The following is a 19,447-nucleotide window of genomic DNA, read 5'->3' on the forward strand; positions in this document are numbered from 1 at the left end:
AATTTTTGATTTGGATCCCAAGTAGGTAAATATTCAGGATATTTGGCTAGTTGTTTATTAGTTGAATTGACAGTGAAAGCACCATTTTTAGTTTTGTTATTATGGGCTTTTTGAAATTGGGAAGCATCATATTTGTCAGCATCATAAACTGGAGACATTTTGTGATTGAGGAGTTACTTGAAATTCAAATTCAACAAAGTTACATAAATAATAAGTTGAATAGTTTTCAATCTATTTATATGGTGTGTATGATTGCCATCTACATGGCGCAACTCCATAATCCCTATTTCATTTTGATGATTGCAAATCGCAGCCACAGTTGCAAATAACAAAATAATTTGAAAGAAGCAATACGCTCACCCAAAAATTGTGGAGTACATTCAACTTTCTAAACGAAACATGGAAAAATGCCACAGTCACACACCCACATGCGGAGCAATAATGGGCTGATAATAATGTAACTTATTCCGGGGTAATCGGATTACTAAATACACAATAGGGTCACTTCTATGGCAGCGAACCTGAATGGGGAAAATAATCCCGATATAGGAGTTCAACCGAGGAGTACGTAAATTTGATTGGCTGGGAAATTTCAGTTTACGAAGATTGATCCACCTGGTAATGATTGAAGTTTGAGGTCGATAGGAAGTTAGTTCATTCAGAAATTGCAATCTCTGGAAACGTATTTGGCTATGAATAGAAGTATGAGTGAAAAATTCAGGCTGGTCGGTGAGGGCAAAAAAAAGGGACCACACCAGGATGCGGTGGTAAATCCATTTCTTTCCGAAACAACCTTTTAAGATGTATAAAGTTTTAGCATGTGGATCCAATGGTAATTATCAATTGGGTATAAGAAATGATATTGATCAAAATATTCTTCAAGAATCACAATTCCAAATAGGACAAGATTCAATTGTAACATCTCTTCCCCAAAAACCTATCAAGATAGCATGTGGAGGAAATCATACCTTAATTCTCTTTGAAAATGGAGATATTTATTCCACAGGGGAGAATCAATACGGACAATGTGGACTTCCCAAATGTGGTAATATAAAACTACTTACTAAAATCCCTGGAAATTGGATTGATTGTTGTTGTGGATGGGAGTTCTCCATTTTGATAGATGATAAGAGGGAAGTATATGTATGTGGAAATGGGTTAAAAGGTGAATTGGGACTAGGCAAAGAAATACGACAGAGTGAGTTGTGTTTTTCATTTGCGATACCCACTGATTCGAACTTCGAAATTAAAGCGTCTATTCATCATGTCATCCTACGCATAGACAATATATTGATGGGATGGGGAAATTGTAGAAAAGGTCAATTGGGAATAATTGACGAAAAGAAGCCGTCAATTCTTTGGCAGCCAAGAGAATTGAATTTCCCGAATATAATAATAAGAAAAGGAACTACGAAGTTTACTCTTGGTAGAGAGTTTACATGTATTTCCAATGAAGATCGAATCTCAATATTTGGAAAGCACTCCATTGAACTTGATTCGGATGTTAGTGACGTTTTAGAAATAGGCTCAATGTGGTCCTCTTTACATATCCTTTTGAAGAACAATACAATTAGGTCATTTGGAAACAATAGCCATGGACAGTTATATCCAACTGTTAGTGATTTCAAGGTTGATGAAATGGTTATTGGTAGTGAACATGGTTTGGTAAATTCAAGCAATACAGTCTATAGTTGGGGTTGGGGTGAACATGGTAATTGTGGTATACAACAACAAGGACAAAGCAATGCTGACGAGGTAACGTTCAATTACTTAAATCCAGTATACACAGATTCAAGTGAAGTAGTCTTGGTAGCAGCTGGATGCGCTACTAGTTGGGTAGTCATCAAAGTAGAGTAATTTAGTAAAAAAATGTCACGAAGTATCTTTCCCATATTCATCTAATGCGTTAAAAGAATTAACAAACAGTGCACAAGACACCATCAAACCCTTTGGTTGCTCAAAGATGGAAAATATGTTCGACGTAGTTTATCTAGGATGATAGAATAACAATCAATACATTTGGCCATTTTCATTCAGACTAGCATTCCAAGAAAAGAACTTTGTACTGAATAACCATTCATTGAGTATCTTCTTTTTCTCACCCATAAGGAATAATATCATTTATTAATTACATAATAATGAAGCGATTCCTTCGCTTCGATCACCATGTGCTAATGAGTTTATTCTAGTTGTATAGTGATTAGAGAAGAAACACCATCTAGAAGTTTTGAAAGTCTTTTTAAAAAAAATTCTTTTGTAGAAGAGATGGCTTGTATCCGGGTAATGGTAAAGTGTGGCAATCTCGAAACGCGAAACCTCACATTATTTACCTCCAACACCAAGTAATTCTAGAGCGATATAGAATGCGGAGTAAATAACAACAGACACAGAAAAGACACCAATATGACCATGTTTGGAGCAGTGTGTTCAGGTAGACCTATTCAATTGGCTGAACAGGTTGATTCTACGAAATATGTGATAACTATTCCTAATGCAGCAAATGTATCCCACATTACAATATTTTTACTACCTAATTCAACTTTTACTGATGTTAATTATACAGCCTTGATCTATTTTCAATTACCCAATAGTCAAGAGTATAAGCTATTAGGTGGAATTAATCCAAATAAACCTTCAGCTATCTATAAGTTGAACAATAATACTAAGAAAGTAGATACTGACAATTTTGACATGGGCGAAGATATGATTGAGTCAAATGATACAACTGTAATCAATATAGGTATTTCGATTGAACCTACGCTCAATGCGGAGCAGCTTATACTCCAAGAACAACATAAGCAATCCATGGTCGTAGCGAAAGCGGGGACCATTCCTGCACCTGCTGACACTGCACAATTGGCAAATAAAATTGTTGGACACGCATACAATTACTTAGCCAGCTTTATAGATAATTCAGGTAAAGTACCTATAAAAGCCTTTGATAATTGGTGGGATAAATTCAAAACTAAGTTGGCAAATAATCCTAACTTTCTCGATGAGTTGCAGAATTAGAATTTTTGGTTAGATTCTCTACATATAGTAAATAGTTCATGAAATGCTTAAACTAATACATGACCGAAATAGTTACTGTAGAGTTTACATTTGGATGGTTTGCAGTTCTATTTGATAATAACACTACCTCGAATGTTCATTTCTTTTTGAAGGATTTGTAATTCTAATATGTCATCCATAATCATGCCATAAATACGATTTGCAGTCACCTGTCTTGATGCAATTTCTAAGGAAATGCAAAACAATATAGACTGTGGTTTTACTAAGCTAAGGCCCATCGGATTTATATTGCCTTGTGCACGTGACATAGCGTAATTCCCACTAAAGCAATTGCCGTGCATTTCTTTTTTTTTTGCACACGGAGATTTTTTTTTTTTTGGAGATTACCTAAAACAGTTTGGTCATCGGACAGTTTTAAAAAAATATTTGATTCCATGCAGGATAATGCCATTATTTTTTTATTCGACTAAGAAACTTTTTTTGGCTTATAAATCGATAAAAAACTATAAATTGTTATAGATGTCTCAACTGCAAAAAATCTAATAAATTGTGTTTTTCTTCTTCTTCTTCTTCTTTATAATTACCAAAACAACCAATTTTACATAATAGACAACAATGACCATTGAATCAGAAACCCAATACTCCTTCGGTACTAAAGCTGTCCACGCTGGTGCTCCAATTGATCCAACTACTGGTGCAGTCATTGAACCAATTTCCCTTTCTACTACTTTTGGTCAATCTGAACCATCTAAACCTTTAGGTATCTATGAATACTCCAGATCTGCCAACCCAAATAGAGATAACTTTGAAACAGCAGTCGCTGCTTTAGAACAAGCTAGATATGCTATTGCTTTATCTTCTGGTTCTGCCACAACCGCCTTGATTGTTCAATCATTACCTGTTAACTCACACATCATTTCAAGTGGTGACGTCTATGGTGGTACCTACAGATACTTCACTAAGGTTGCTAATACTCATGGTGTTGAAGCCACTTTTGTTGGTGATTTAGTCTCCGATTTAGCTGGTGCTTTAAGAGAAAACACCAAATTAGTTTGGTTAGAAACTCCTTCCAACCCAACCTTACAAGTTACTGACATTGCTAAGGTTGCTCAAATCTTAAAAGATCACGAAGTTGCTACTGGTAACAAAGTTTTATTAGCCGTTGACAATACTTTCCTTTCCCCATATGTTTCCAACCCATTAACTCATGGTGCTGATGTCGTTGTTCATTCTGTTACTAAATATATCAATGGTCACTCAGATGTTGTCATGGGTGTCTTAGCAACCAACAACTCCGATTTACACGAACAATTCAGATTCTTACAAAATGCCATCGGTTCTATCCCATCTCCATTTGATTCTTGGTTGGCTCATAGAGGTTTAAAGACCTTACACTTGAGATTAAGACAAGCCTCCAGTTCTGCACAAAAGATTGCCGAATATTTATCGCATCATCCTTCTGTCTTGAAGGTTAACTACCCTGGCTTAAAGGCACACAGAAACCATGATGTTGTATTGCGTCAACACAGAGACGGTTTAGGTGGTGGTATGATCTCCTTTAGAATCAAAGGTGGTGCTAAAGGTGCTTCTGTCTTCACATCTGCTACCAAGTTGTTCACTTTGGCTGAATCTTTAGGAGGTATTGAATCCTTGATTGAAGTCCCAGCTATCATGACCCATGGAGGTATTCCAAAGGAAGAAAGAGAAGCTAACGGTGTCTACGATGACTTGGTTAGAGTTTCTGTTGGTATTGAAGATTCTGATGACTTGTTAAAAGATATTGAACAAGCTTTGAAGAAGGCTGCTTCCGTTTAGATTTGAAAAATCTTGTGTGTATATTAGTAATGTAATTGTTTGATTTTTTATAGTGATAGAATTGCAAATAGAGAATTTATTTATTTAATAACTGGAACAGATGTAGTTATCCTCTAACATGCAGCTTAACACCATTGATTCAAGCATCTCTTATAATGAAATCAATTGGTAGAAGCGTTGTAAACTTCCTTCCATTTTTGTTTTTTGCAACCAAACGAAAATTTTCTCGCATAATTATAACAAAAATTCCTAAAGCGAAAGAGAGCTGACCGTCACATATATATAATAACTGAACAATTTGAGAAATAATGTCAATGCTTGAACAAGATATTTTGCTGAGATTGTATCTAAGATTGGTTGTGCCCTAAAATCTCAAAATCATAGAAAGGGATAAAGACGGAAGCAATGGTGGTTAGCGGTGAAGGACAAGTATGTGTTCAAGCCGTCAACCAAATAAAGTATTAGAGAAACAGTAAAAGAAGCGACTTTACGTCATCGTATACATAGGTCTCCAGGAGGGTTTGGGTAGCTTTTGCGGTGGTATTTTGATAGATCAAGATCAGATTGTAATGATATAAGAAGGTAGATTGTTTTCCACACTATTTGAAGCAAATCGGAAGAGGGTCGTTGAAAATTTGACGCCAGAAGAGAATCCTATTTAGAATACAGCCCACAGTACATTTATATTCATATAAAAAGAAGACACTTATCAAAATATGAAATTCAAAAGTTCTCATTGGGGAGACTTCATAAATTTAGGAAATACTAGGATTCTTTTGTGGTTGTTAGCTTTGACAGAAATTTACAAACCCTTCTTTTCAAATACGCCTGAGTTTTATTTTGTGTATGAACATTTTTGTGGTTGTGCAATTATAATAGTAATAATGTAAAAAAGTATGCAAATTTGGTTGCAAATTTTTTGTGGTTGCAAAAAATCTCAAGTATAAATAAACCTGGAAATCCCCTAGAATTCAAATTTTTTGTTTTCTTCTTTTCCCTTTTTCTTTTTCTTTTTCTTTTCTTCTTTCATTAATTATCTCTTTCCACATTATCACATCTTTCTGTCAATCATTTCCTTCACTCATTCATCTACTACTTATGTCATCTATAATGTTGTTTTGTCTCCCACTTTTGCCTCATATTCATTTATTCATTGCTTGTTCATTCTTTTATCCATTCATTAATTTGTTCCTGTCACAGATAGTTTCTCCTTGTGTCATTCATTCTTTAGTTCATTCATTCAATTAGTCAGTCTTTGTATCCCACATTCCATGCTTCATTTGTCTTCTGTCATTCTTCATCCATTCATCCTTCTTCACTTATATATCCTATTACTTCATCTAACCATCCATCTGTCACCAACTGAGTTCAAAATATGACCTTTCAACTGCTTTGTTCTTGATACTTTTCTCAGAATATTGGAAGGAATGGTACAGCCTTTCCAACACTGACAGCTTCTCTTTGTTAGATTAAGCAGCTCTAAATAGGATGGTGTTGAAGGATGGAGACAATCAAGGAATGAACAATGACTGCCTGATTGAATGAGCTAATGAATGAATCACAGGAGGAGCTAGTCTGAGAAGGGATAGATAAATGGGTAAAAGGCGTGGATACGCGAATGTTGTAGTATGGGGCATGTGGTGTAGGCAGTGGGCTGGGTTGGGGGGTTCAGGTTAGGTTGGGGGGCATGTGGTGTAGGTAGTGGAAACTATGATGAGCGGAATTCGCCAAGCTGTAATCATATTTGTAAACTCCCGTTTGTAAACTTCAGTTTGCGAGCTTCTTTTTTGTAAATTGTGCAACCACAAAGAGATATTTTAACCAGCAGTATTTCAACCACATGTTAACGAAGTTGATAGATCAATCCCAGAATATGATGACACAAGACGAGAGCTTACTTTCCCCACTATATGAAGCAAATTGGAAGAGGTTTGGAAATTAGTCGCCCACAGAAATTCGTTTTTGTGGACTTCATTTTGTAAACATTTCAACCACAAATAGATATTTCAACAAGCATTATTTCAACCATATGTTAATCAATTTGATAGATCAACGTCAGAATGTGATGACAATAGAAGAGAGATTATTTTCCATACTATATGAAGCAATTTGGAGGAGGGTCGAAAATTAGCCGCCCTCAGAAATTCCTTTTTGTAAACATTGCAACCACAAACAGATATTTCAACAAGCAGTATTCCAACCACATGTTAATCAAATTGATAGTCGTTAGCTACAAGTACAATTCACGAAACGAATGAAAAATATATGTTCATGAAGGGATACTAATTTCGTGGGTGTAGAAGCGGTCCACAGCGCGGTCATTACCTTGATGGGGTCTGTTTCGTTTGGTAGGTTGGGTCTAACTACTTTATCTCCATAAAATAGGGCCGTGAAAGCCCTAAAAAAGGTGTGGAGTGTGGGAAAGAATTATTCATTATTGACTAGTTATGTGGCGAAAGGTTCTTCACGTCCAGTCAGTCTTCTTATCAGCTTTATATTGTAATGCTATTTATAATCCTGTCATAGAGGGGCCCTTTTTGTTAACTGATTCCATAAAAAGTTTGGTTTCAAAAGCTGACCATGGTACATGTAGAATGATCAAAGTGTGGGGTAAAAACCCGGTTCAATGAATGAATTAGATAATGGGCATTTGCCGTACAGAGTTGAATTTTTCTCTGGTGTTCGGATGCTGCCTAAAACAGGTTTTTCCAAGAAAATAAAAAATATTTTCATTTAATGCGCAACAATAGAATTATTATCTCATTGAGTAGAATAAACTATGAATGAAATTAAGAGATACCGATGGCATCCTAAAGTTAACATTAGCTATTGTTGCTTATACGATTAAGAGAGTTTTTTAGAGTTATGGACCTTGGAAATTATTTAAATGGTTACAGATTTCCCTGAGTTGCAAAAAACGTGAATCCTTCTTTTAGTATGTTACCCATCGATACTTCACAAATGACTATTATTTCCGAATCTCAATACTCTTTTGGTACTAAGGCTGTTCATGCCGGTGCTCCAATTGACCCATCAACTGGTGCTGTTATTGAACCAATCTCCCTTTCAACTACTTTTGGTCAATCTCAACCATCTAAGCCTTTAGGTATTTACGAATATGCTAGATCAGCCAACCCAAATAGAGATAACTTTGAAACCGCAGTCGCTGCATTAGAGCAAGCTAGATATGCTATTGCTTTATCCTCCGGGTGTGCTTCTACTGCTTTGGTGATTCAGTCTTTGCCAATTAATTCCCATATCATTTCAAGTGGCGACGTCTATGGTGGTACCTACAGATACTTCACTAAGGTTGCTAATACTCATGGTGTTGAAGCCACTTTTGTTGGTGATTTAGTCTCCGATTTAGCTGGTGCTTTAAGAGAAAACACCAAATTAGTTTGGTTAGAAACTCCTTCCAACCCAACCTTACAAGTCACTGATATTGCCAAGGTTGCTCAAATCTTAAAAGATCATGAAGTTGCTACTGGTAACAAAGTTTTATTAGCCGTTGACAATACTTTCCTTTCCCCATATGTTTCCAACCCATTAACTCATGGTGCTGATGTCGTTGTTCATTCTGTTACTAAATATATCAATGGTCACTCAGATGTTGTCATGGGTGTCTTAGTAACCAATAACTCCGACTTACACGAACAATTCAGATTCTTACAAAATGCTATTGGTTCTATCCCATCTGCTTTCGATTCATGGTTAGCTCACAGGGGCTTAAAGACCTTACATTTGAGATTAAGGCAATCCTCCAGTTCCGCCCAGAACATTGCAGAATATTTATCACACCATCCTTCTGTCTTGATGGTTAACTACCCTGGTTTAAAGGGCCACAGAAATCACGATGTAGTCTTGCGTCAGCATAGAGACGGTTTAGGTGGTGGTATGATCTCCTTTAGAGTAGTGGGTGGTTCCAAGGGTGCTTCTGTTTTCGCATCCTCTACTAAATTATTCACTTTAGCTGAATCTTTAGGTGGTATCGAATCATTAACTGAGGTTCCAGCTATCATGACCCATGGTCGTATTCCAAAAGAAGAAAGAGAAGCTAATGGTGTCTACGATGACTTAGTTAGACTTTCTGTTGGAATTGAAGATGTCGATGACTTGATCCAAGATATTGAACAAGCCTTGCAAAAAGCTGAATCCGCTTAAATTTGGTTTGTTTAGGTATGCAAGTATTGAAATTGTTTGTCTTTTTATAATTTATATAGGATAGTAATCTCCAATAGAAAATCTATAATCGTGTAATAGTTGCAGAGTACTAGTGAACTTTATGCAATGGACTTGGTCTAGCTTGTATCTCTTCCGTAGAAATATTACTGTAAGTCTTTTTTTAGATTATTCATTTTCGATGAATAGAAACCTTCTAATGGCAGTTTCTACTGTGTATTTACACTTCTTATGCATGTTGCTTATGATAGGCTCAAAGTGATCTCCCGCAAAGCCAACAAATGGATTCAATCACCCCTTTCTGGATTCGATTCGGCATTAAAAAGTTTGCAGTCATTCGTCTCAGCGTCTAACTACAGGTATCTCCAAAAGTAGTCTGAATCGGGAAATAGCGGGGCCGTCGCAACTTCATTGGATGCCACAATTTTTAAGGGTTTGATATTATAAGCGGAGTGCATTGGCCGTTTGACACATCAATGCCAAAAGAATGGAGAGAAATAAGGACTATTCTTAAAATAGAATGACTGGCATCGCCATTAGAAATCTAAGAGGAATTAGCCGCAAACAATGACAAGTGAAATTTCAATTACAGAGGTTAAGTACTTCAAACTCCAAACTTCGGGGATTGAGTTGCCAGAGTCACTTGCGGGAGTGACTGGTGCCTAATTTGGAAATACAGGCTTAGGTTGAGTCCGCTCCTCAGTCACCTATCTTTATCTAATCATGGCCCCGCCTATTGTTAAAGTTTCATCTGTTCGACTCTTCTTGACTGTGGGTCGCTCTTTTGTAATACACAAAATTTCCTATTTGGGAAAACAATGTCGGCACCATTACGTCCACCGCCCAAGTGACGGGGTAAATAAAAGCGAAATTATTTTATTAGAAAGATAATCGGCCCTGTTTCTTGAATCGAGGGGTATACACGTATAGCATTTACGATGAAACAATGAGTCTTTTGTGTTGAGAGATCTTATCTTCGCATTTATGATACTTTACACAATCAATACACGGCATGCATTAGTTATCCCCCCCTCACCATATATTTCAGTTCAAATGAACTTCGTGCATCACCTTTGTTCACAATTGCGTTCAAAATTAGTTATTATATAATAGGTGTAAAAGAACTCCAATTTTCAAACTTTTTATTCCCTTTTGAATCAAGCCCATTTATTTGCAATGCTGCTGGAATCAATTACTAACATGAGCTCTCCCATGGGCAATAAAGAAAAACCTACGGTTCAACTTGAAATTCAAGATTTAGAGTCCAACTCTTCACTTGAACTTGACCAACAAGATATAGCTCATACTGAAGACCTTAATAGGGCGTTATCAGCTAGACATGTTAATATGATCACCATAGCGGGAGTCATTGGTACTGGTCTTTACTTAGGTACTGGTAAAATGTTGGCCACTGGTGGACCATTATCCCTATTATTAAATTTTATGGTTGTGGGTCTAGTTGTATTTTTTATGATGCTTGCTCTTGGTGAAATGTCTGTTCAATTCCCTATTTCGGGTTCATTCACTGTATATGCTAAAAGATTTGGTAATGAATCCCTTGGTTTTGCAATTTTGATCAACTACTGGTTTAATGACTGTTGTTCGGTAGCCGGTGATTTAGTTGCCATGCAATTGGTTTTCCAATATTGGACCGATTTCCACTGGTGGGTTATGTCACTTTTATTTTGGATACTTTTATTGTCGTTAAATGTTGTTCATGTTAGAGCATACGGTGAAAGTGAGTATTGGATGGCGTTACTTAAAGTTGTAACTATCGTTATATTCTTTATTGTTTCCATCGTTTGTAATGTAGGCAAGAATGATACGCACGAATATATTGGATTCAAGTATTGGAGCTATGGTGACGCACCATTTGTCAATGGATTCAGAGGTTTCAGTTCCCTTTTCGTTTCTGCTGCATATGCCTTGGGTGGACTTGAATCAGTTTCCTTAACTGCTGGTGAAACTCGCAATCCTGTTAAGGTTATTCCTAAAACCATTAAAGCGACTTTCTGGAGAATCATGATCTTTTACGTCTTCACTTCTTTTTTCATTGGGATGAATGTTCCTTATGATTACCCTAACTTAATGACCAAAACTGTTGCCACTTCTCCATTCACTATTGTTTTCCAAAGAGTTGGTGCCAAAGGAGCTGGTAGTTTTATGAATGCTGTCATTTTAACTTCAGTCATTTCTGCTGGAAACCATGCTTTGTTTGCCGGTTCTAGGTTAGCTTTTAATTTAGGTAGTCAAGGATATTTCCCTAAGGTTTTTACCAAGTTCAACAGATACAAGGTTCCATATGTTGCAGTAATTGTCACCTGGTTGATAGCAGGGCTTTGTTTTGGACTGGCTTTTGTCGGTGCTGGTGAATTATGGTCATGGTTGCAATCTATTGTCGGACTTTCTAATCTTATTTCTTGGTGGCTTATTGGAGTAACTTCTATTAGATTCAGACGTGGGATGGCCAAACAAGGTAAAACTAAACAAATTTTATTCAAAAATTGGTCATACCCATTTGGCCCATGGTTTGTTGTCGTGTTTGGGGGATTTATTATTTTGGTTCAGGGTTGGTCAACTTTATCTCCTTTCATTGTTGCCGATTTCTTCCAAAGTTATCTTGAATTGCTTGTCTTCCCAATCACATATTTATGCTGGTGGATATTCAAGAAGAGATTCAAGGATAGGTTTGTCAAGCCCGAAGATATGGATCTTGATACTGATAGGTATATCCAAACAGATGAAGAATTGGAAGAGCTTGAATATGCTCAAAGTTTGAGTGGATGGCAGAAATTTAAATATAACTTTGTTGACAATTTCTTGTAATAGTTCTGATTTATATATATGGATTTCTTTTTAGTAGGTATTAGCTGGATTAATATTTATGTTTGCGTGTTTGGAAAGGCAAGTAGTGTGTAGCTTTGAATTGAACTCTAGAATGTGGGTACTGCTTCGCAATATTCCTAAACTAATTCATGATTCCACGGAAAGCAGAGTCTCTTCAAGAACGTCTGCCTCCTTGGAAGAACAATTTATGGACCCAAAGTATGACATGCAAGAAACTTCACAATACTATCTCAACGTTATCCGAAGGAGACTTGGCAAGATGCTTGTTAACAACTGCATTCATATCAACGGTTCCAAGTAGACTAAGTCGACAAGTGAACATATATACATTTTAAGATCCTTGTGCCAAATTATGTTCTTATGTTGAATAGTAACAATCATCGAAAATATTTACCTGTAGTTATACATATATATTTTGTAATTAGATATCTACTTCTTCTTTGCCTTTGCTCATTTGTTAGTTCTGAAGTTTTTCACATTCTATATTTTTTTTTTTTGCAACCAATTTTTTGAAAAACCGCTATCGATTGATTCAATTGCCCCTACTTCAACAATGGTCTTTCATTATCTATTAAATTTCCCAAGGAGTATATTGGAAACTGGTACATACTGGTACCCGTTAAGAGTATGTGTTGATATTCTTTTATTGATGAGTGAACATATATTAACAGTGTTTAAATAGGGATTATGCTATTTCGTGACTCACCCAAAACTTTGGCCATTTTATGCCACTATACTACTTCCTCAGCTTGTTTTGACGACCATCATCTACTGTTTAATGTTTATATTCATATTTCCCCTTGAACTGCCCTTCTATATTTTAATGATGGGTCCATTGGGTATAATAGTGGCTTGGTGGACAATTATTCAGCAATCCGGAACCATCTCCGTTTTCATTATTACCCTAACATTGATGCCTTTAATCCAACTGGTAGCTTATGATGCCGTCTTAAGCAGAGAGTGTTCTAATGATCTTGTATTATTAGCCAAATTGAGAAGGAAGGGTAAATCACCAGTGCATGCTCGAATAGGAAGGTATATACTATCACTACCAGATATGAAATTGTTCCCATTCTCACTAGTAAAGAGCTTCCTAATTTTTAGTTGCAATTTCGTTCCCGTTATGGGTCCAGTTTTTGTTATCTTATTAAGCTCATCAAAGAGAGGTCTACAAGCCCACACGAGATATTTTTCAATGAAGGGATACAATAAAACCCAAATCAGACAAATCCATGCTGATTACAAGGCAGAATATATGGGATTTGGCATTGCAGCCTTGATATTAGAAGGTATTCCTCTTTTAGGAATATTTTTCATATTCACTAATACCTTAGGTGCAACTCTATGGGTTGTCGATGTAGAAGCGAGTGAAACAAAAGGAAATGATGGTGATATTGAAATAGATGTTGCCGAATCATCTGCTATATCTAACTAATATAAATAAATATTATCCACGCAACCAAAACCTGCAGCCACGCCACCTTCATTGCTGGAACTAAATTTGGATCTTAATAACCAACCTGCATTTTTATTCGTATAAATTTCACCATTTGCTTCATTAAATAAAATGCTACCAAATACTCCTAATTCCGAAATTATATTTTCGTTATATACTTCGTTATTTCTAATAATCTTGTTTTTATAACTAGGTGGGTTTATGAGTTCCATTAAAATATAGGCACCCCAGTCGCTTTTATCTAATTTTTCCAAGAAACTTGGAATTTCCTCTTTATAGATATTATTACCGCCTCCTTCTCTTTGAGGCTTTAATACAAATCTTTCAGGAACTTCGAAAGCCAATTTTTGAGCTATTTTTCCTTCTTCTGAATCATCTAACGGATATATTGATACGAATGTTGACATTAATTTTTTAAGATCTTCTTGGCTGACAGTAGGCAACAATTTTTCAACAATTTCTTTCTTGGTCAAGAGTTGTTGAATCTTCTTTGCACCTGATAATTGAGTCAATATTGAAGGGCATTTAATTGCCAAAGATTTTTCTAAAATCAAACGCGAATTCCAGGTACTTTGCGGATTATGTTCATAATCATCTGGTGAATATCCTGCTCTGTAATAAACGACGGATACTTCATCCATAGTTGACTTAATATATAATTTATTCGAGTTGGTTGTCACTTTGCTTTCTATTTCTTCTAAAGTAAGTCTATAGGATTTAATGCCATGGTTTTTAAGTAAGGAGAATTCAATATGTCTTTGGTCGAAGCAGTTCCGTTCCTGTGGTTGTACAACAAATAAAACAACAGTGTCTTTATTTTCCAGTTGATTGTTATAAAAGTAATTCCCATCGGCTAAGCCCTGGGCCAATTCATTAATTGAGTTTGAAATTGGTATTTCCTGGCCCTCGTAATACACATTAGAATACTTGCTATCGTAGAATCCACTTGAATTTAAGTAATTATGTAATTCGCCGACTTTGGTAGATAATCCTCCGAAAGAGACACTGACAGTGTTAAACTCAATTTGTTTAATTTCATTTGTTTCGTTGTGTATCATATAATCTGATCTAAACAAGCCCAACGATAACGGTTGGGGAACTTGGCCATTAGAGGTCACTTCTTCATAAATTTCAAATAGTTTTCCAGTAAAATCTGAGTCATACTTTGACAACTCCCTTAACTCTTTAATCAACCATTCCCTTTCTTTAGATACTAAATTAATATATAATTCATTGAATATCTTTTGAACATCTTCGGCATTCTTGAAACTATTTCTAGGCATCGGAGTAGGGAATAACGTTATTGGGGCATTATTGGCACTACAATTGGAAAAGTTTGGGGGATACATAACTAATCCATTCCCAAGGCACCAATGGAGTAATGACTCAACTAGCTCCGATTCTTGTTCAGCAGACAATTCTGGAAATTCTTTAATCGACATCTCTTTGTCAGCTCTTCTCAAATAAACTGGCGGGGTCTAAGTCTGTTGTTTCTCTGAAAATGGATATCGGTGAATATCCAAACAACAGACAAGATTACCAACAAATCTCGTGATTTCGCGTGCCTGGTGTTACCGGAAATCTCCGATCTTACCCCAAACTACAAAGAAATGAAAAATTGCAGCCATACATCCTTCCTTTCCTTTCAAGAAATTACGAAAGCAAAGTAAGTAGTTGAAACTTTTTGAGTAAAATGTCTAATTCCTATTGATTTAACACGATAGCGGTAATTCATTGGAAACCACAATAAGTACAGAGCCCAGATATTTACACTATTAGAACAATTGCTTGCAATAAATGAGAGTCGAATAGAAATGCCCCGACCCCTGTGCAATGTTCATTTCTCTGACTTTGAAGCTGTGGAGATAAAAATGCCATCTTCAGCTCAATTTGTAAATTGTGGTCTCGAAGTTATTCGCTGTTAATAAATGTCTTGGCTGGTATTAATTAGAAAAGAACAGCTTTCAGGTAATGAGGTTCTAGGAGATTTACCACAAACTTTACCGCTATTTAGCCTTCTTGGTGAAGGTATGGCAGAGATACCAAAACGATGATCGAACGGTTGTTCTGAGTAGATTTGGAATAGCCAATAATACGTAATTACTAGTGTCAGTCACGTGCATCTCCTGAAAAAATAGGTCAGGAGCCCTATTCTTGGTCATCTTGCACGACTGACCCCTCTCAAGCTAGGACGAAAAAAATTTGGTGCGGATTTGGCAGGCATACTGGTAGTGAAAAATATTACTTAACGATTGAACAATCCTGTTGAGCTTCATATCAGAAACATAGTAATTACAAATCAAAAGTATGTGGAGTCATTTTAAATCAGCCGAGAGATATAAGACAATCAAAGAGAACTGTGTATAATACATCATTTTAAAACAACACCTAAAATTTTTAACCATATTGCAACCATTTTAAGATCCGAGAGATGTGGATAAGTGAAAAATGTCTATACTACTGAAAACCCGAAGATAGACCTCCGTTTGTTACTGGAACAGTCCTATTTAAATTGGAGGATATCGATACCTTGTTGAGAAGCAAAAAAGTAGTTCCGAAGACAACGATTTCTTATATAACTCTCAGGGTAGAGGAAGCCCAACGTAATACTAACATGAAACAGTGAAATACTTAGCTGCTTACTTATTATTAGTCAACGCCGGTAACGCCACCCCATCTGCCGAAGATATCAAGAATGTCTTAGCTGCTGCTGAAGTTGAAGTTGAAGAAGAAAGAATTGAAAAATTATTATCTGAAGTTGAAGGTAAGAATGTTGAAGAATTAATTGCCGAAGGTAACGCCAAGTTATCTTCTGTCCCAACTGGTGCCGCTGCTCCAGCTGGTGGTGCTTCCGGTGCCGCTGCCACTGAAGAAGCTGCCGAAGAAGCCGCTGAAGAAGCTGCTGAAGAATCTGACGAAGACATGGGTTTCGGTTTATTCGATTAGATTGAGTTAATCCTTTAATCTAAAATATTAATTCTAGCTTCACATTTTTGTCATGTATTTATAATGCACAGTTTTTAATGATTTTTGTATAATACAATATACGGGTCTACAAATTTTGAAAGTACTATACTACAATAGAGTTACATTGTTAGTGGTACTCACAGGAAGTAACTTCTATAACTCATCACCAAAGGATTTGCGTAATCCCATTGGATTTCCAAATATCGCATGTCTTGCAATTAGCATTTCTTTGTCAAATTCTTTGTCTTCATCTGAATAATCATCTCTTTTCTTATGTTCCTTTCTTGATTCCACTTGATCGGATAACCAACCCAAAAACTTCTTTGACGGCTTTAAATCCTTATTTCGTTGGTGCAATTCTTTCAACCTATTGAAGTATACTTTGAAATTGTCTGGATTGGTTCTACCATTGACGAAAGACTCTTGAATAAATTTGGAAACTTCGAAATCGGGTGTACTTTGTTCGATAGATCTTCTATCATTGCTCTTCCCAAATAGACTCAAATCTTCTAGAATATTGCTTGCTCGAATCCTCGATTCGGAGTCTAATTCTGGGTATATATCTATAATAGCGTCCAATCCACGACTGTTTTCGAACGAGAAGTATTTGGCAACGAATTTATTATTTTGAGTTAAAGCGTGTATTATTCCAAGAATCCTTTTTTGGATAATCCCATCAGAATGTCCATGTAATTGGTTAAATATACCAACTGAGAATGCATCACCGAAATTGGTTATAACGTTTTCGATTGCGACTGGATTGTTTCTTAAAGTTGATCCGATTATTCTATAAATCTTTTCCACAAATGTATTATCTTTGATGCTTTCAGCAAGCCTAAATAAACTATCAAAGATTTGCTTATCTTTTGTCAACTCAATCCCAAATTCTATGTCATGTGATAACTCTGTGAGCGTGTCCAACGCAGCAGCTAACCTCTCCTTATTTCCTTGGAAATCTTCAACTTCCAACACCGCAGAATCAAAATTGCTCAAGTCATCTCGCGAAGCCTTCGCTCTGTGAATACGACCATTTTGTATCTCGTTCCCATTGGTGTTCTCGTTCTTCATTTCGTGGTTCACGTCATTACTTCTATCGTAAACTTCTGCACTATCGCCAACCACCAATTCCTGTAAGTGATTTGTATCTTGTTCGTCAGGGTCCATGAATTTTGCTTCTCGCTTTAGGGTATCTATGTTTAATCTTACGTGCAATCCGGGTGGAATATCTTGGCCAGGTTTTATAATTTGCCAATCCCAACTTGGTTCAAATATTTTAGGATAGCAATCAGTTTTATCTTGGTTACAAATTAATTCTTCTTGCTTTTGGGCTGTTTCGTCTTCTATTGCTTTACTGAAGTACAAATAATAAACGATCGATAATAATATGGAATATCTCATTTAAGCTGTAAAGAAATATATGGAAAGAACTATGAAAGAGTTGCCTCTCATTCTCGGGACCATTTATAATAGACACGTACAGCATTGGGGTCGTGTACTTTGTTCATTTAATTGTTCTCGAAAGTATGGCTACCAGGTGATGTGCATTTTTTCTCGTTTTAAGTGGGGAAAGTTTATTTGATTAATTTCTTGTATTTTATTCAGAAACTATGAAAACCCAGGCCTGTAGTAGAAATTCCAACTGTGAGGTAATGACATCAGATAAAATGATGAAGTGATTCCTGTCGTACTTTGAGTTTATGAGGGCATACATATAAAAGGAACAGTGATTTGAATCATTGGATTTTTGTTTATTCCTAGGCTTCCTTGACACTCTTGAAAAGAATTTGAATGAAACCCTTTTCATATATTATAATAAGTTAGGATGGCTTAATCAATTAATATAAATTATCAGTGAAGGAAGACATTCTTGGATTGTTCTTTTAATAGTAAAGAACTGGACGAAAAACAGATGAAAAACCAAGTTTTTTTTTTGCAATCAGATATTTAAATATTGCAGCCATACTATCCGGGGGAACAAAAATAGGTAAACCTAACCAATTACTTCAAATCACAACAAATTTGTAATACATTATGTAAAGTTATCCACATATCTATAAAACTATAAGTAGACACACTTTGATAACTACTAGTTGTCTATCAAGTGGTATTCTTAAAATCATCACCTATGATGTTTGATTTATCGCACATCTCTCTAAATCCACTTCCTTCTCTACCAAAAACTTCCCGCGGAGTATCAAACTCAGCTATGTCTCCTTTATCCCTAACATGTATTCTATCATAACAATTATTTGTCTTCAACCTATGAGCAATACTCCGTCGCGATCGTCTTTTGAATGGTGTTATCCACTTATAGTCTACGGAAGAAGTAGCTTCATCAAGAATCAATATCTTAGTTTATCTAACCATTGCTGCAAAGGAAACCAATTGTTCACCTAGTGAGAAAATTTCCTCCTTCATCATCAACAGCTTTGCCTAAATGAGACTTTGGTAGGTCGTCAGATGAAGTATGTTTTTCAATTTCTTGATATTCTTTGATATCTTGGGGAGCAACAATACCCGATCTACCTAATGAATCCAATAAACTATTATCTTGATGTTCTTGAATGGATCTAAATTGTTTCTAATAGAATTATTAAACAGAGCAGGATCTTGCGCAACGATCGGTAATTTGGATCTCAAATCTAACCTTAGAAATATGAATCCCGTCAATACCAATTTTTAACTCACTCTAAGTCTGATAACCTGAAAGACGCTGTCACAATTGAAAAATTATAAACGCCTGTCCTACCACAAATTCCAACCACATAGACTTTCTGGTAACTATATGTTATTTCGGTAGTGCAACTTTGATACTGGATTTGCATCTATCATCTCCATTGTAACAGATTTTTCACCAATTGACCGATGAAGCAGGGTTTGGCTGCAAATTTTCAACCATTTTCCAGCTGAATAACACCCAAACATTCAAAATACTCCAACCATTTGTCATTCAAAAGTGAATATAGGAGAAAGAATAGAATGTCAAGTATGAGATCTATTGTGCCTTGTTAGCTGTCGTGTGAACTTTCCTAAACTATTTAATAATGTCATGATCAATAACACAATCTCTAAACATTGATTCTTTCGTTAAAATCCACTTATCTAGTTCTAGATTTTAAATCAATGTCTATCACCAATAATGCACGTAGAGCAATTATCAAAGTTGAAAAA

The 19,447-nt window shown here is 36.0% G+C and overlaps 10 protein-coding genes across 10 annotated transcripts; 6 read left to right on the plus strand and 4 right to left on the minus strand. All coding sequences in view use genetic code 12, as the record gives it.

The window, feature by feature from the left end:
- J8A68_003913 (uncharacterized protein) lies at positions 1-158 on the minus strand (the record flags this gene model as incomplete). Its single annotated transcript, XM_049407817.1, has 1 exon — positions 1-158. A coding segment is annotated over one exon (158 nt), but the record flags the coding sequence as incomplete, so codon positions are not given.
- A 643-nt stretch (positions 159-801) lies between these two features.
- On the plus strand, positions 802-1,857 carry ATS1 (Ats1p; the record flags this gene model as incomplete). The annotated part of the gene is made up of 1 exon (XM_049407818.1): positions 802-1,857. The coding sequence occupies one exon, from the start codon at positions 802-804 to the stop codon at positions 1,855-1,857; it is 1,056 nt and encodes a 351-aa protein (XP_049262793.1).
- A 546-nt stretch (positions 1,858-2,403) lies between these two features.
- Positions 2,404-3,012, plus strand: J8A68_003915 (uncharacterized protein; the record flags this gene model as incomplete). Its single annotated transcript, XM_049407820.1, has 1 exon — positions 2,404-3,012. The coding sequence occupies one exon, from the start codon at positions 2,404-2,406 to the stop codon at positions 3,010-3,012; it is 609 nt and encodes a 202-aa protein (XP_049262794.1).
- Positions 3,013-3,627: 615 nt separating this feature from the next.
- On the plus strand, positions 3,628-4,827 carry CYS3 (cystathionine gamma-lyase; the record flags this gene model as incomplete). The annotated part of the gene is made up of 1 exon (XM_049407821.1): positions 3,628-4,827. One exon carries the CDS (start codon positions 3,628-3,630, stop codon positions 4,825-4,827), a length of 1,200 nt encoding a protein of 399 aa, XP_049262795.1.
- Positions 4,828-7,764: 2,937 nt separating this feature from the next.
- On the plus strand, positions 7,765-8,988 carry J8A68_003917 (trans-sulfuration enzyme family protein; the record flags this gene model as incomplete). Its single annotated transcript, XM_049407822.1, has 1 exon — positions 7,765-8,988. One exon carries the CDS (start codon positions 7,765-7,767, stop codon positions 8,986-8,988), a length of 1,224 nt encoding a protein of 407 aa, XP_049262796.1.
- Positions 8,989-10,182: 1,194 nt separating this feature from the next.
- Positions 10,183-11,832, plus strand: J8A68_003918 (uncharacterized protein; the record flags this gene model as incomplete). The annotated part of the gene is made up of 1 exon (XM_049407823.1): positions 10,183-11,832. One exon carries the CDS (start codon positions 10,183-10,185, stop codon positions 11,830-11,832), a length of 1,650 nt encoding a protein of 549 aa, XP_049262797.1.
- A 1,452-nt stretch (positions 11,833-13,284) lies between these two features.
- On the minus strand, positions 13,285-14,751 carry GSH2 (glutathione synthase; the record flags this gene model as incomplete). Its single annotated transcript, XM_049407824.1, has 1 exon — positions 13,285-14,751. One exon carries the CDS (start codon positions 14,749-14,751, stop codon positions 13,285-13,287), a length of 1,467 nt encoding a protein of 488 aa, XP_049262798.1.
- A 486-nt stretch (positions 14,752-15,237) lies between these two features.
- Positions 15,238-16,255, plus strand: RPP2A (ribosomal protein P2 alpha; the record flags this gene model as incomplete). Its single annotated transcript, XM_049407825.1, has 2 exons — positions 15,238-15,337; positions 15,945-16,255. The coding sequence occupies 2 exons, from the start codon at positions 15,238-15,240 to the stop codon at positions 16,253-16,255; spliced, it is 411 nt and encodes a 136-aa protein (XP_049262799.1).
- A 174-nt stretch (positions 16,256-16,429) lies between these two features.
- J8A68_003921 (uncharacterized protein) lies at positions 16,430-17,674 on the minus strand (the record flags this gene model as incomplete). The annotated part of the gene is made up of 1 exon (XM_049407826.1): positions 16,430-17,674. One exon carries the CDS (start codon positions 17,672-17,674, stop codon positions 16,430-16,432), a length of 1,245 nt encoding a protein of 414 aa, XP_049262800.1.
- A 699-nt stretch (positions 17,675-18,373) lies between these two features.
- On the minus strand, positions 18,374-19,043 carry J8A68_003922 (uncharacterized protein; the record flags this gene model as incomplete). Its single annotated transcript, XM_049407827.1, has 3 exons — positions 18,374-18,536; positions 18,670-18,857; positions 19,026-19,043. 3 exons carry the CDS (start codon positions 19,041-19,043, stop codon positions 18,374-18,376), a joined length of 369 nt encoding a protein of 122 aa, XP_049262801.1.
- Between the last annotated feature and the right edge of the window lie 404 nt (positions 19,044-19,447).

This window comes from Hemisphaericaspora subhashii, assembly GCF_019202705.1.
Source record: "Hemisphaericaspora subhashii strain CBS 10753 chromosome Unknown scaffold169, whole genome shotgun sequence".
Classification (NCBI taxonomy): Eukaryota; Fungi; Ascomycota; class Pichiomycetes; order Serinales; family Debaryomycetaceae; genus Hemisphaericaspora; species Hemisphaericaspora subhashii.